The sequence below is a fragment of the Onychostoma macrolepis genome, chromosome 03 (assembly GCF_012432095.1).
Source record: "Onychostoma macrolepis isolate SWU-2019 chromosome 03, ASM1243209v1, whole genome shotgun sequence".
Classification (NCBI taxonomy): Eukaryota; Metazoa; Chordata; class Actinopteri; order Cypriniformes; family Cyprinidae; genus Onychostoma; species Onychostoma macrolepis.
In genome coordinates this window covers 35,895,027-35,908,850 of record NC_081157.1, presented here as the reverse complement: position 1 = coordinate 35,908,850, position 13,824 = coordinate 35,895,027, and the positions used below count along the sequence as shown (strand labels likewise).

The window sequence follows — 13,824 nt, the reverse complement described above, 5'->3', positions numbered from 1 at the left end:
GAGCGTGCCCGCGCGCGCGTCAAAGAGCAGCTCTGCGCGCTGATTGGCTGGAAATGACATCACACAGAATGGTACTATTCTTAGCTCCTGGAAACTGGATGACCTCATCTTTTTCCTCCCTCGCGCAGGTATAGACATACAACAACAAATAATGTTAGAGGCGCAGACAGAAGAGAAGAGAGAGGAGCTCGGGAGCACAGCTACCCTGAAGAGAGCGAGATCAAGGGACTGTTTATATTCAAACACAGGCTTCACGCGCTGCACGCTTGCTCTTGTTTGTGCTATTTGAGTTTTAACGCTCGTCCAGCAGCTTCGTTGGACTTTTTCAACCTTTTTTGATTTCCTACGCACTCTGCTGATCCATAACCGACTGAATTGGTGAGTAGCCGCTTTTAGTTTGTTGTGAAGAAGCCTAACTTGTATATCGCCATTGTTAAAAAAATTCTTGAAAACTTTAGGGATACAATTTGGCCTGATTTTAGGACTGTGTATGTGTGTGTGTTCGTTGCGTCAGCAGTAATTTTCTGTGTATTTTTTTTCCTCCGTAGGTTTTCGGATTGTATTAACATTTGGAAGAACTATTTCTTTAAAACAAAAAATTCAAGAGATGGTCTACTACAGGGACAGTCAGTGCGAGAGGCCGCCGTTGTCTCGTATTCTGCCGCATCTCTACCTTGGTGCAGAGACTGACGTAACGCAGGTATATTTACAATTACCTAACGATTCGTCGTGTTAAAGAGTACATAATCCTCCCTAAACCATATTAAAAGTACATTTGCTGCGTAAGTTAGTTTATTTGCATATATATTTGCTACAATAGTTTGTTCTCGTCCGTGTTTTGCAGAACATCTAAGTTGTTTTCTCACCTCTCACCCGTTATTGGTACACACAGGATGGTTTGTCCGACCGAGGCATCTCATACGTACTAAGTGTGAGCCGATGCTGCCCACAGCCTTCATTTCTGCCCCAGTCCCAGTACCTCCGGATCCCCATAGACGACTCCCTGCGGGATGACCTGCTTCCTTGGATCCCTCAGGCGTTGCACTTCATTGGTGAGGGATCCGGAATCCCACTGCTTACATCAGCCTGCATTTGCATCCCAAATGCATTACATCATTAATACATCTAGCATCGATGCACAGAGCTGTGACTGTGGAAATAAATTTGTTTTGTCTGTGCAAAAAAAACATGAGGCTAATTTAAAACAGATCATTATTTTATGCATCTGGTAGAAAATTTTGGGTTATAGGTGGCATTGCATGTATAATATTTTTAATAAAACAAATGAACTGTTTCAGATGGGGCCATGTCATGTGGCTGCTCAGTCCTGGTCCACTGTGCTGCAGGAATCTCTCGGTCTCCAGCACTTGCTGTGGCTTACGTCATGTATAGCCTAAAAATGGATCTGGATCATGCTTACAGGTAATGTGCATGTGTTGTTTTGTTTTATTCTACTGCTATTTTCTGTGTAAAAACGGTGAAATTTTGCATCAAAGTCTGATGATAAACGTGAGAATTATATACATATATTTATTTTTTTATTTTTTTATCATGACTGCAGATGATTAAGTTAATTATCATGATCTGATTATTTCTTTAGGTTTGTGAAAGAACGCAGACCCACAATTTCACCAAACTTTAACTTCTTGGGGCAGCTGCAGCTCTTCGAGGGAACACTGTCTTTGAAGAATAATAACACAAACCTTCACACTCAGCAGTCAGTCAAACCTTTGGATAACTGCCTACAGCCCACCAGTGAAAAAAACAACAGCAGTTCCACAGCAGCACTGTTAACTAACCTAAACCTTCAGAACAGCATGGACAACAACTGTATTATTAATGGATGTACTGAGGATTCCAAAGCAAACGTGCACTGTGAGAACAAGAACAACCAAATGGAAAATATTCAGAACCGAGGCCAACGCTGTGAGGTGATGAAGCCAGAGTTTACCTTATCTCTTTCAGACAAGCTCGGAGCGCTCACTCTCCGCACCAGTCCCGTAGAGGTACAAAGACCAATCAACGTCACATCTCAGACACAGCAGGATGCACCAAAGTCCAACCTACCTAAGCCTACTTACCTTCAGATTCCGTCTCTAGCGGAGAAACGCAAAAGCCTTACTCTTTCCCTAACACCAGTGTGTGCAGTTCCTCAGTCTCACCAGAAGGGGTCATTAGTGAACAGCTGTGATCTGAACCAGAGCAGTTCCGCCGTTGACCAGACGGGGGAGTTAGATGACCTGGGCAGAGTCAATATGGAGCCATCAGCATCAGAAACCAGAACAGAACCAAAAGAGGCAAAAGGGTTTATCAGCCAGGAGGCTTCAGCTAAACTCAGCTGCTCAAAATCACAACGACGAAAGAGTAAACTAAACAGCAGTAACCCCAGAGCAAATATGGAGCAACAAAAAAAAAAACAAGTGAGCCATTCAAGCACAAGATCACAGAGGCAGACCCAGGGACCACGTGGTATTGTACCCTCTCCGCAGGAGCTTTTCGTGAAGGAGGTTACTGGTGGTGTTGAAGCAGTGGAGGGTATGGTCGGAGACCAGAGCCCCTTGTCTCCAGTCAGTCTTACAGTCAACAAAATACTGGACTGGGGTGAACGCATGCTGCTTGGGGTCCTACTTGGCCCACGTATTAAAGTGGGACAGGCTGCTTTGCCGTACAGATGTTGAAGAGAGATGTATGGACTGCGCTATTTAAAGAAACAGGTGTAAACAAGGACTGTACACTGTATCTCCTTAATGATCTGAAGGAACTAAAATGAAGACAATGATACTATGGCTGAAAAAGCATATGTATGAGTGTGTGAATTCACTTATTTATTTAATGAAATTGCATGTTCCTCCAAGACTATTTGACAGACTCACGTCATCTGATGGACTGGTGATATGTGAATAAATGACTGAACGTCTGCAAGAACAAGTGCGATTTGTTCTGTTATAATGCACAGTCTGCCTGTGACTTTATTTATTGAAATACACTGATAATTGTTATTTATAAAGGGGTATTTTGCAGGTGGAATTTTAACACTATAGCTTGTATTGAAAACAGTGTTCATTAAAGACAATTATTTTATTCTGTCTCATTGTCTCTTTCATTTTAGAGTTACTTTAGCAGCTATTTGGTGAACTGTATAATAAAATGTTATTAAAAGATACAATTTTGCTGTGAATTTGAATGCCAGTTGATCAATAGGGCAATGGTCCTGTTCCCTCTTAAAGGAGTAGCTCACACACAAATTAAAATTTGCTGATAATTTACTCACCCTCCAGCCATCCTAGATGTGGATGAGTTTGTTACTTCAGTGGAATAGATTTGGAGAAATTTAGCATTACATCACTTGCTCACCAATGGATCCTCTGCAGTGAAAGGGTCCACAAGACTCCATTGAACCAATTAACGTCTAGTGAAATGAAAACCTGCGTTTTTGTAATAAGTGCTTCATCTGTGCATATTGTTCTCCTCATATAGGTGATATCATGGTTAGCAGTCTCTTATTTTAGCCAGAGCAGCAGATGTAAATTAATTTATTGCAAACACGCAGCTTTTCACCTCGTAAGACATTCACTGATGGACTGGAGTGGTGTGGTTTTCTTGTGGATTATTGTGATGTTTTTATCAGCTGTTTGGGCTCTCGTTCTGACGGCACCCATTCACTGAAAAGGATCCACTGGTGAGCAAGTTATGTAATGTTAAGTTTCTCCAAATCTGTTCTGATGAAGAAACCAACTCATCTACATCTCAGATGGCCTGAGGGCGAGTACATTTTCAGCTAATTTTCATTTTTGGGTGAACTATTCCTTTAAGAAAACCATTAGTAATAAATACACATACAATGATACCTTAAGTTTTTTTTAAACTTGCAGGAATTTATTGCAACCGTTTACTTAAATTTACTCCCCTTGGTTTAGTCACAATAAAGAGGAGTAACGTTTCCTCCTAAATGTTGGAAAGGCAGACAACTGGTGGGTGTCTCTAAAAACATTTAGTCACACCCTGGGAGGTTTTCGTTTAATACAAGCCAGATGATCCAGCATCCACATCGATGATCTATTTTAAACATTACGTTTTATTATTGTTGTTATTGCTGTTATTATTAATCTTAACAGTATTGTATTATTATTGCCGAAGTATCACCATAGTATCACAAAAGAATATACAGGAAGAACTTATGCAAATGTTAAAGTAGCCTACAAGGAGGGAAAAACACCAATTATAAACTAAAAAAGATACAAAACAGTACATCTGGACAAACATCTCATTTCATATGTCGCATTTTTTGACCACAAAATATTTTATTACTTATCATGTTATTATTTTTGTTTTGCCCTTTATTTATTTATTTTTTATCTTATTTAAAAGCTCGGTAAAATCACAAGCTGAATAAAAAAATGACCAATGAATGCTGAATTAGCGCTCAATGCAAACATCTACTGTAACGCAGACAAACCAGGCCCTTGGCCAAATATGGGAAAGACTATGCTCGAATTACACATTTATCATATAGCGTGCCGTCTATTGCGGAAATGCAAGCGTAGTAACAGCAGAATCGTTCTTCGAATCCTGTGCATCAGCCAATCAGAACACGCCGTTGCTCACCGATTACGAAACCATGCGTTCGATGAGAACAACAACGCCTAAAGCCCCGCCCACTTCAGGCGTACGTATGAGATACACTCGGAGACGAAAAAAGTTACCCCTGGTCAAGAAAAAAAGCTATCGGAAGCAAGACAGAGTCCAGAAATCACCAAGAAAAATCCAGAGGGCGGACATTCCTTTAAGCCTGGAATTCGCTTTTTATCTCCCTAAGCAAGATGGTTGTATCGCGTGTACAAAAGGAGCATTTGTAGGCTAAATCTTTCGGATATAGTCTATTAAAGTTGTCAGAGTATTCGCGGGTTTGCAGTGGACTAAGTTGTCTGACTTTCGAGTCGCTAACTTGCCACCAGAAGGCTAATTTACTCAAGGCGGCTGCGGAAGAAAGGTAATCGGCGATCATTGCCCAGACCAGCACGGTATTAGTTTAATTTCCTCTCTAGCGTTATCAATCTACAAATGCTATTGTTTCGTACATATTGAACCATGGAGATTGGACTGATGATACATACTCGCCCAAAATCTGTAACATTGTACTGCCTACTGTAGAGGTTTATCAACGATGCCAGGCCTTGTACGGTCTGAAATCTTTATGCTCGATGGAGCAGCGTTATTCGTTTAAAAACAGTTTTAGACGAATAAGAAGACAGGATTCGTGTTTTTATAAGCTAATGTTTCATATTTGCAGGAGTACGACCATGTCGACTGAAGAAAGATATAAGTTGGTGGTCGTGGGAGGTGGTGGTGTGGGGAAAAGCGCCCTCACTATTCAGTTCATTCAGGTAAGTGTATTTTTGAGGGCTTTTTGTATGAAATAAAGATGTATTTGTGGCTTAATATTGGGCAAATGCGCAGTGAGTGTAAGTGTTGCTGTGGGTGTGTTGTAAGAGTTGTGTGAATTTCACAGTGCAGTGGGCTTTTCTCTGCATGTTCCTTCATGTTAAAGCCCTTGAGGAGTTGGTGAACAACCAAAATGCTTTCTTTGTTTTCTTTCACAGTCATACTTTGTGTCGGACTATGACCCAACCATTGAAGACTCGTACACTAAAATCTGCACCGTGGATGGAAAGGAGACACGATTAGACAGTATGTTGGAATTAATGTGTTCTTTATAGGAAGGAATGAGTGTTGAAAAGCTCCACAGGTTCCCTCAGAAGGGAGATTTTGGTCAGAGTTGCATCAGTATGATTCATTGCTGACTACGGGTTCCTGCCCAGGTTTTGTTTTGACTTGCTGTCAGTACAACATCATGCCAGCTGTGCTTAAAGCAAACTTTGTGTGTCAGTCAATTATGAATTGCATTTGGGCACCACAAAATGTTATTTGTGTAGATGAGCTCATCTTTCATATTCCCCTTTCTTCATTTGTGTTATTGTGTCGTTCGCTGTTCATTAGTCCTCGACACAGCAGGACAAGAAGAGTTTGGAGCGATGAGAGAGCAGTACATGCGCTCCGGAGAGGGTTTCTTACTGGTGTTTGCTCTTAATGACAGTGGCAGGTAGGTGTTTTCCAGAGTGTGTTTGTGTCTGCGTGTGTGTGAGAGGAAGGGGAATAGATAGTTCCTAACCTTTCTGTGTGATGAGAACAGAGAGTGTGTATGTGGCCGTGTGTGTTTTAAAAAAGAAAACCACAGAATGTGTTTGTGATGAGAATAAGACTGCTATGAGTGCTCATGTTATCTGGTGAACCTCAACAGCTGAACTGAACCTCTTTGTATGGAGATAAATTTATACTATAAATGTAGTAGTTTCTCACACATGTGACTTGGACTATGTTTTCCAGATTTTCTATGTAAATATTTGTACCGTTGTAAATTGCAATCAATTATTCAGCTTTTGGAGTTAAGAAGATTTTTAAAATATATTTCTTTCTTCAGTGAAATTCTTTATCTTCAGTTTAGTTTTAGTTAGTTTTCTGTTTCATAGTTTGTTTTAATTTTTTTTTTTTTTTGTATTTTAAGACTGACATTATGTGCTAACTGGTATAATTTTAAAAATATTAAATGGTGTTAAAATTCTTAGCACAGTCTTTTGTTTAATGAGAAAGTTTTAGAATATCTAAGATGAGTTCAATTATAATGGCATTCTATGATCTCTGTATTATTTTATGTTATTTTTGTGTTTGTAGAGCAAAATCTTGAACACTTTCTCTCTGTTTCAGTTATGATGAAATTCAGAAATTTCACACTCAGATATTGCGGGTGAAGGATCGAGATGACTTTCCTATGGTTCTTGTTGGCAACAAATCAGATCTTGACCAGCAGAGAGTGGTAATGTTTCCATGTTACACACATGACTGAATGTTTAATGAAAACCCTAAATAGGCTGCCAATTCACATGTATGTGTTTTTCAACTAGATCTCAAGAGATGAGGCCATGTCGTTTGCCCAAGAAAACAGGATCCACTATATGGAATCGTCAGCTAAGAACCGCCACAATGTGGATGAAGCCTTCGTGGAGGTTGTGCGAGCAATAAGGTATGTGGAATAGAGAAGCGCTCTTGTGAGATTGACAATGTAGTGCATTGTGATAAACTCACATTACCGTCTGTCTTCAGGAAGTTTCAGGAGACAGAGAGTCCACCGCTCCCCTCTAATCACGCTGGGAAGCAGAAGAGTGGTGGCTGTCCCTGCACCCTGCTCTGACTGCCCCTCTGCACTGTTGCCTAGGAGACTGAAGCCCTCACTCTCACGCCTGGTGCCTTATATGTCTACACAGAGTGTGTGTGTGTGTGTGTGGCACTGTATGCATCAGTGTTTTAGTGGCTTTTACAGTATGTGTGTATGAATTGGTTTCCAAGAAGAAACTAGGCAATATCAAATGAGAGCGAACCGTGAATCTGTTGGAAAGAGGGAGTTCTTGTTTCGTCCACATGTTTTATGTAGTGCCTTGTTAAATCATGTTCTTGATTTTACATTCAAGCACAGAATTTGTTTATATCCACCACAGTATGAGATCGCAGTCTGATTGTGTGCCACGAATGAGATTTAAAAAAAAAAAAAAAAAAAAATCCCCACTAAGGTGGTGAACAGTAGCGACAATGTATATTTAAACAACCACATAAGCGATCATAGGCGGTGCTGACAAAGCTTTTTTGATGGTTCTTATATCATCTGTATGTCATATATTGGGTTACTGACTCAAAAAGATAAGTCAGACAGTATTTTATTGGCCCAGAGCTCTGTTCAGCCTGTCTTCTCTCGGGAGATTCATTTAGTCAGTGAGACTGCACTGAAATGGCTGCTCAAGTCTAAACCTTGCTTCCCATCAGTGGCAAGAATATATACAGCCAGCTTGTTTTCATTAATCTCTTTCTGATAAAGCAGTGTGGAATGACTAAGACGTGATGTGGTTTTAATAATTGAGTATTTGTAGTAGTGTCGAAACAATGGGTCCAGTATCTGCAATGCTAGTATTCATACAAACCAAAGGCTATAATGTGCATGTTTGCACACCTAGCTTTGTCATCGTGAATAGTTATCTAATGTAGTTTAACACTAAAATGGACAAATCGTGTGGTTTTATTTCGGGATTATTTTGATCTGTTTCTTTTGTTTTCGGTTCAATTTTATGTTTTTTTTTTTTTAAGGTACTTCTATTTGTGCATATATGCAGAATAAGGCAGTCTGTCTCCAGGTTCACATGCTATTGTATACGACATGCTTGTGATTTTTGCACCTTCGTTCATAGACAGTGATGAAAAAGTGATACAGAGGAATTGCCAAATTAATTTACTAACTAAGCCTGATTATTAATCAGTGTTGTAAGGGAATGAGTCACTGTAAATAGGAAGAATGGCCTAGTTTATGGTGAGAAAAAACACAACTAGGTGCTTTTCCTTAGTCACACTATAGCAGTTCTTATGGTATACTTGTCTCTAGAGGGAGTCGCTACACACTTTACAGCCTTTAATCAAGGGACATGGATGGGGTTTTTTTTCAAACTGTGACAAATTCTGTTGTTGATCAGGTTTGTCAGCTGCAAATAAGAACAAAGCACTATTTAATTTGAAATGTTAAACAGAATTACACAATGTGGTAACAGGATAATTCTCATTCATATCATTTCAATATAATTTCATGTCTTAAGTCTGATTATTTCAGGGTTTCTTTTTTTATTTAAGCGGTGTTTTTGTTGGCTCTGGAGAAATATCAGACACCATTTATCTTCCAATTTTGTATCTCAATCTAACAATATTCTTTTGTACACAATTAAAATATGTCTTTAAACCATTTCATGTAAGCCTTATGGGTGATTGATTTTCTGGTAAGTGATTCATTTGAAAAGTATTCATAACAGTTTTCACACGTAACGTTTTCGGATTTGGCTTCGGATACTTTAAGCGGAGGAATGAGGAAGTAATTGTTCAAGTAATACAATTTTATTTTAAACTTTATGAATTAAATATAAATAAATGAATGTTGTGTATTATTTACTACTATCAATTTAGCTGTATATACGTTTTATTCATCTCTCTTTGTAATTAACTCTATTCTTATTGGCCCATAACAACCAGATAAGAGCTACCCTGCGCATATTGTTGCTAAATTATTCCCACATGTGAGATAGGGAACATTTTTAGTCGTTGGGAGGGAATCAACAGCACGGCGACATTATGAATTTTCTTGTGAAATATTAACATGGCGTCGTTTTCTCACAAAATTTGACTGTGGTAACGTGGTGAACGCACTGACCGATTCCTCAATAATATAAGACTACTGTCACGTCTATAGGACTGACTGTCGTTACTCAATTAAAAGCTGTTGTCAGATCTGCTCTTGCTGATAAGGAAGGGGGTCCATTCATAACTATCTTTGAAAAGGAAGGTTGGTTCAATTCAGGCGCAGCTGAAACCGGAAGCTGTTGAAGGTACACTGGGGAGTGTTATTTGTTTGTTTTTTAAATGACAGATGATAATAACATTAAACTGAGATATATGCAGCACTTAGATACAGCACTAAAACTTGCTGATACTAAAGGTTTTTCGCAATGGGGGCGATTGAAGCACCTTTGTTTATTGAGATGTTCAGGTAATTCACCGAAACTCTGTTACGTCCCACTGCTGCCACTCCTACAAATGCTCGCGGCTGTGAACTATGTTGTCAAACTGGTATGTCTCGTACCTGATGAGTTAAGATGTCGATGTGAATGTGAACACAGGTAAATATGGAACAATTTCAATTAAAAACATCGAACATGTGAATTCCGCGCATTCGAACTGTTTATCTACAGCCATAATATACAGCAACAAGGCAGGAGATCTCTGGAGAAATCTGAAAGTGTTTTTCTTTTAAAGTTTCCTTCTACGGAGCACAAAAGAGTGTCAAGGTAAGCGGTCGCTGACCCATGTCGTTTTTCTTTAGACGCAGTTTTGCTTTCTTTTCTACTTTCTGTCGTGCGTTTTGTAATACAGCTTGTTTTCTGAATGAATGGGCAGATATGCACTATTTACTTTACTTAAATACAAAAAAATATATTGAGTCATTCCCTCGTTTTGCCACAATTTTGTCAGAGTGTGGTCCATTTAAGTTGCAGTGTTGAAACGAAGATATTAAACGGATATATTATGTACATGTAGGCCAATATCTTTTTTTCTTAATATAAAATAAAAAGTTTTAGAATTTTTATCACGTTAATGTAGAAAATATTGTGTAATATAACGTGTTTGTTTGTTTTTTGTTTTTGCTATGAAAATAGCCTAAGATGCTGACATGGCATTAAATAAATATATACTAGCCTACTACTACTACTTAATTTAAAAGAAATAATATTTGCTTTTGAGTAAGTGAAATGACCGATAGAGGACGACATTGTAAAAGCCTTTTCATATTATTCGATATTTTTGTGACGAATTCTTGTGTATATTTCCTCTATATGGATTTATCAAAACGTAGCCAGTTAATCTTTGTAATATGTTTTATATTATTTTGAACAGGCACAATGCTGGGGTTTCCAGCTATATGTTTCAGCTTGATATCCCTACTGCATCTTGTTTGGGGCAGAGTGATTTACAATGGAAATGATGGTAAACAATAAACTTTAAAACACTTTTTAATAGCCAGTGTTTGAAATTATTTGGGTTTATCTTTTATCATTGCTAATTGTTTAGTATTATGGTGTGTTTTTTTTTGGGGGGTTGGTTTACCTCCCTATGCACTCATTCAAATCAAGGACTAGGACCTCTTAGATCTAATTTACTTTAGATGTATTGCAAACATTGGTAGGTTTCAATGCTGTAATTAAATATTAGTTATTTATTTTAATGCTTTGTATTTTTAACTATATGTCTTTATGGTTAACTGTCATTTCATTACCATTCCTGCATATTGTATTGTTCCTTGTGTCTGTAAAAAGTATGTTTGTAGTGTGTAGCTGATTCTCATTATGATGCATATTCTCTTGTGTTCCTCAGTGTTCCTAGAAGAGAAGTCAGCAGGTTCGTTTCTCTCCCGTCAACTGTTGTATAACAGTTGGGATTTTGAGTTAGTGGTCCCTGACAATCTAAAGAGGGAATGCATTGAGGAAATATGCTCATATGAAGAGGCCAGAGAGGTGTTTGAAGATGACATACAGACGGTAAGAAAAAGAGTGTACAAGAGAAAGTGAACGCAACGGAAGCATGCTATAGCCACTATGTGATGAGATGAAAATAAAAAGATGGTTTATGCACAGTTACTTGATGCTATTTATTTTGTTTTCCAACAGGCCACATTTTGGGAAGGCTATGTCAATAGTCATGGTAAGGTTTTTTTTTTTTTTTAATTAATGTATATTTAAAGATATGGACATTGAACATTTAAAATAAATTTTCAAATAAAAATGACAACTTAAAGTCTCATTTTTAGTCTTACTGCACTGAAGCAAGCAGCCCTTTACTCTTAAAATGGTGGTTTTATGGCACTGCTTTTGGAACCTTTAATTTTAAGATTGATGTCTAGCTAGCTATCATCATGGCGTAAGCCAGGGGTCACCAAACACGGTCCTGGTGTCCATTCTTTGTACGTCGCTAACGTCGCTGATCTTGGATTGTTTAGTTTGTCAAAGCTCATCCCGGAGTTTCTGTCATAGCAACAGGTCTGTAAGCTTAAACCTGCTCGGGAGCAGGTTTATTTCATGTAAACAGGATTAGGTTGCATCTTTTTAAGCAGAATTGATACTTAAAATATGTCCCAGCCACCACTACTTTATTATAAGAGTACCCTACTGGTCCAGGGACAATAATTTAAAATAATAATAATTTCAAAATTAATTTGAAAATAATATAACAATGTTGTGTAGTCTATAATACTATAGACACAGCCAGTTTTACTCATTGAAAGATTTATTAGTGATGAAATAATTACTTTATAATTGTATTGGAGTCTTACACGCATGCTATACAGTTAATCTGAGTCGTGCATTAATTTGAGTGGTGACCGATATTATGAGAGTGGCTTGATGGAGCGCAGGAGATGCAGACAACTGGATCTCTAAGAAACTTTAATTAATGCTGTCATATAAGAAATCTGCTTCAAAGATAAAATTAAATGAATTGCTAATTACACCATTGAAATAAAAATGTAAAGCCTGTACAAATACTAGAAATCATGAGTATAAATAATTGGGAATCATGTAAACAAAATTACAAATAAATTAAAAACAGTTCACATTTCGTTTATCTATTATAACATTTATGTAGTTTTGTTCGCTTGGATGTTTCCTTATAAAAGTCCAGAAATTGTCAAGTTTTTTTGTCAGGTGTCTTTTTTAATGATATGATGTCATTACGTTATTTTCTTGGCCGCCAGCCAATCGCTGCATTGCTGATCATGGTTTCGAGTATCGATACATCTGCCCTTTTCGGGGAACATGAGAACGCGCTGTAATCCTAGACAACTTAATCCAGATATTTTAATCTAACACGCAAATTCATTTGAAGAACCAAATTAACCAGAGATCAATTATCAGGATTAGAAGATCTGGAATCTTTCAAATCATCTCAGATGTAATAAACGACGTACGAAGAACGGGCCCCTAGAGGGCCGGTGTCCTGCAGAGTTTAGCTCCAACCCTAATCAAACACACCTGATGCAGCTAATCACTGTCTTACTAGGTATACTGGAAACTTCCAGGGAGGTGTGTTGAGGCAAGTTGGAGCTAAACTCTGCAGGACACCGGCCCTCCAGGACAGAGTTTGGTGACCCCTGGCATAAGCAAATGCAAACTACAAATATTATGAGTTATGTTATTGTCAGACCCTAGACTTGGGATTTGACACAGTATTTTCAATATTTTATCCAAAAAGGAAAAACGGGATCACTGAATAAACAATTAAAATGTGTATTTTTTTGAGAATGATGACTGAATGTATGATTGTTTCCCACAGAGTCTTCAGCCCCAGTGGATGTGTCTGGTTTGGTAGCTGGCATTGTGGCTATTGTCATAACAGCTATTATAGCCACTGTTTTGGGCATATATTGCTACAAGAACAGAGGCAAAAATTCAAGAGGGGGCAGGTAGGTGCATGCTATCATTACCACAGCAATATATATGCCCTTTATGCAGCAATATCACACTAATGTTTTCGGCATCTTCACAGTGTTCCTGTGCAAATGGGTGTGGATGGGCAGCCAATACCTGAATCTTTGCCCTTGGCTAACAGGGCTCCAGGTCTCCCCTCGTACAATGAGGCTCTGACCCACAGCGGCCAGCATGATGCACCTCCACCGCCGTACTCTGGGTAAGAGCACTGGACGGCTTGTTTGTACAAAACAAAACAAAAGCGATGCAGTGCCTGCTATAAAATTCTTTTGCGCTGCATGTTCAAAATGTATTTTAAATATGCATCTTTGCTCTTTGCAGGGGAAGTCCAGCCGAGCCACCACAAACTCAAGAAGAGGAATGACAAAGACATGATGATGTTGTTGTTGTTTTTTAAATAAGGGAGGGGAGAGGGGTGATACAGGGTTTTACTGGTGGAAAAGTGCAGCTTCAGTCAGTAGATAATTTATTATACTTTCGCTACATGTTCAGCAGTTAACCCTATTTTATTCTTTTAGAATCATTTTGCTATTATCATCATGGAACGCAGTTTCAGTGTGAATGTTGTCAATATTTTCATGAATCAGGTTTGTTCACTTTTTAAAAAAAGAGTTTTATCAAATGGAATTTAATTGTCATTATTAATAAAAGAAATGAAATGTAGACCAGCTTGAATTTGTTTGCTACTTCGACTGCGTGAAGC

The 13,824-nt window shown here is 38.4% G+C and overlaps 3 protein-coding genes across 6 annotated transcripts; all 3 read left to right on the top strand.

Annotated features, from left to right (window-relative positions):
- Positions 1–51: 51 nt before the first annotated feature.
- si:ch211-195b15.8 (dual specificity protein phosphatase 16) lies at positions 52–3,081 on the top strand. The gene is made up of 5 exons (XM_058771307.1): positions 52–378; positions 549–700; positions 893–1,052; positions 1,299–1,422; positions 1,601–3,081. The coding sequence occupies exons 2-5, from the start codon at positions 608–610 to the stop codon at positions 2,676–2,678; spliced, it is 1,455 nt and encodes a 484-aa protein (XP_058627290.1). The 5' UTR covers positions 52–378; positions 549–607; the 3' UTR covers positions 2,679–3,081.
- A 1,585-nt stretch (positions 3,082–4,666) lies between these two features.
- rras (RAS related) lies at positions 4,667–8,838 on the top strand. 2 transcript variants are annotated; one of them, XM_058771335.1, is made up of 7 exons: positions 4,667–4,990; positions 5,291–5,384; positions 5,601–5,688; positions 5,998–6,100; positions 6,763–6,871; positions 6,960–7,078; positions 7,159–8,838. In XM_058771335.1, the coding sequence occupies exons 2-7, from the start codon at positions 5,301–5,303 to the stop codon at positions 7,244–7,246; spliced, it is 591 nt and encodes a 196-aa protein (XP_058627318.1). In that variant the 5' UTR covers positions 4,667–4,990; positions 5,291–5,300; the 3' UTR covers positions 7,247–8,838. The 2 variants fall into 2 exon arrangements, with proteins under 2 accessions (XP_058627318.1, XP_058627319.1); XM_058771336.1 differs by having other exon boundaries at positions 4,667–5,021.
- A 417-nt stretch (positions 8,839–9,255) lies between these two features.
- prrg2 (proline rich Gla (G-carboxyglutamic acid) 2) lies at positions 9,256–13,781 on the top strand. Of its 3 annotated transcripts, XM_058771322.1 has the most exons (9): positions 9,256–9,470; positions 9,632–9,761; positions 9,898–9,929; positions 10,537–10,626; positions 11,014–11,177; positions 11,307–11,340; positions 12,967–13,096; positions 13,180–13,320; positions 13,443–13,781. In XM_058771322.1, the coding sequence occupies exons 2-9, from the start codon at positions 9,679–9,681 to the stop codon at positions 13,483–13,485; spliced, it is 717 nt and encodes a 238-aa protein (XP_058627305.1). In that variant the 5' UTR covers positions 9,256–9,470; positions 9,632–9,678; the 3' UTR covers positions 13,486–13,781. The 3 variants fall into 3 exon arrangements, with proteins under 3 accessions (XP_058627305.1, XP_058627303.1, XP_058627306.1); XM_058771320.1 differs by having other exon boundaries at positions 9,256–9,761; XM_058771323.1 differs by having other exon boundaries at positions 9,257–9,761; positions 9,834–9,929.
- Positions 13,782–13,824: the final 43 nt, after the last annotated feature.

Bases quoted from the DNA above. Each gene is read 5' to 3' on its own strand.
- si:ch211-195b15.8 (XM_058771307.1), top strand. From the start codon at position 608: ATGGTCTACTACAGGGACAGTCAGTGCGAGAGGCCGCCGTTGTCTCGT. The intron at 701-892 runs GTATATTTACAA...TGGTACACACAG, and splicing joins CAGAGACTGACGTAACGCAG to GATGGTTTGTCCGACCGAGG. The intron at 1,423-1,600 runs GTAATGTGCATG...TTATTTCTTTAG, and splicing joins GATCTGGATCATGCTTACAG to GTTTGTGAAAGAACGCAGAC.
- rras (XM_058771335.1), top strand. From the start codon at position 5,301: ATGTCGACTGAAGAAAGATATAAGTTGGTGGTCGTGGGAGGTGGTGGT. The intron at 5,385-5,600 runs GTAAGTGTATTT...TTTCTTTCACAG, and splicing joins TCACTATTCAGTTCATTCAG to TCATACTTTGTGTCGGACTA. The intron at 7,079-7,158 runs GTATGTGGAATA...GTCTGTCTTCAG, and splicing joins GAGGTTGTGCGAGCAATAAG to GAAGTTTCAGGAGACAGAGA.
- prrg2 (XM_058771320.1), top strand. From the start codon at position 9,505: ATGACAGATGATAATAACATTAAACTGAGATATATGCAGCACTTAGAT. The intron at 11,178-11,306 runs GTAAGAAAAAGA...GTTTTCCAACAG, and splicing joins TTGAAGATGACATACAGACG to GCCACATTTTGGGAAGGCTA. The intron at 11,341-12,966 runs GTAAGGTTTTTT...TGTTTCCCACAG, and splicing joins AGGCTATGTCAATAGTCATG to AGTCTTCAGCCCCAGTGGAT.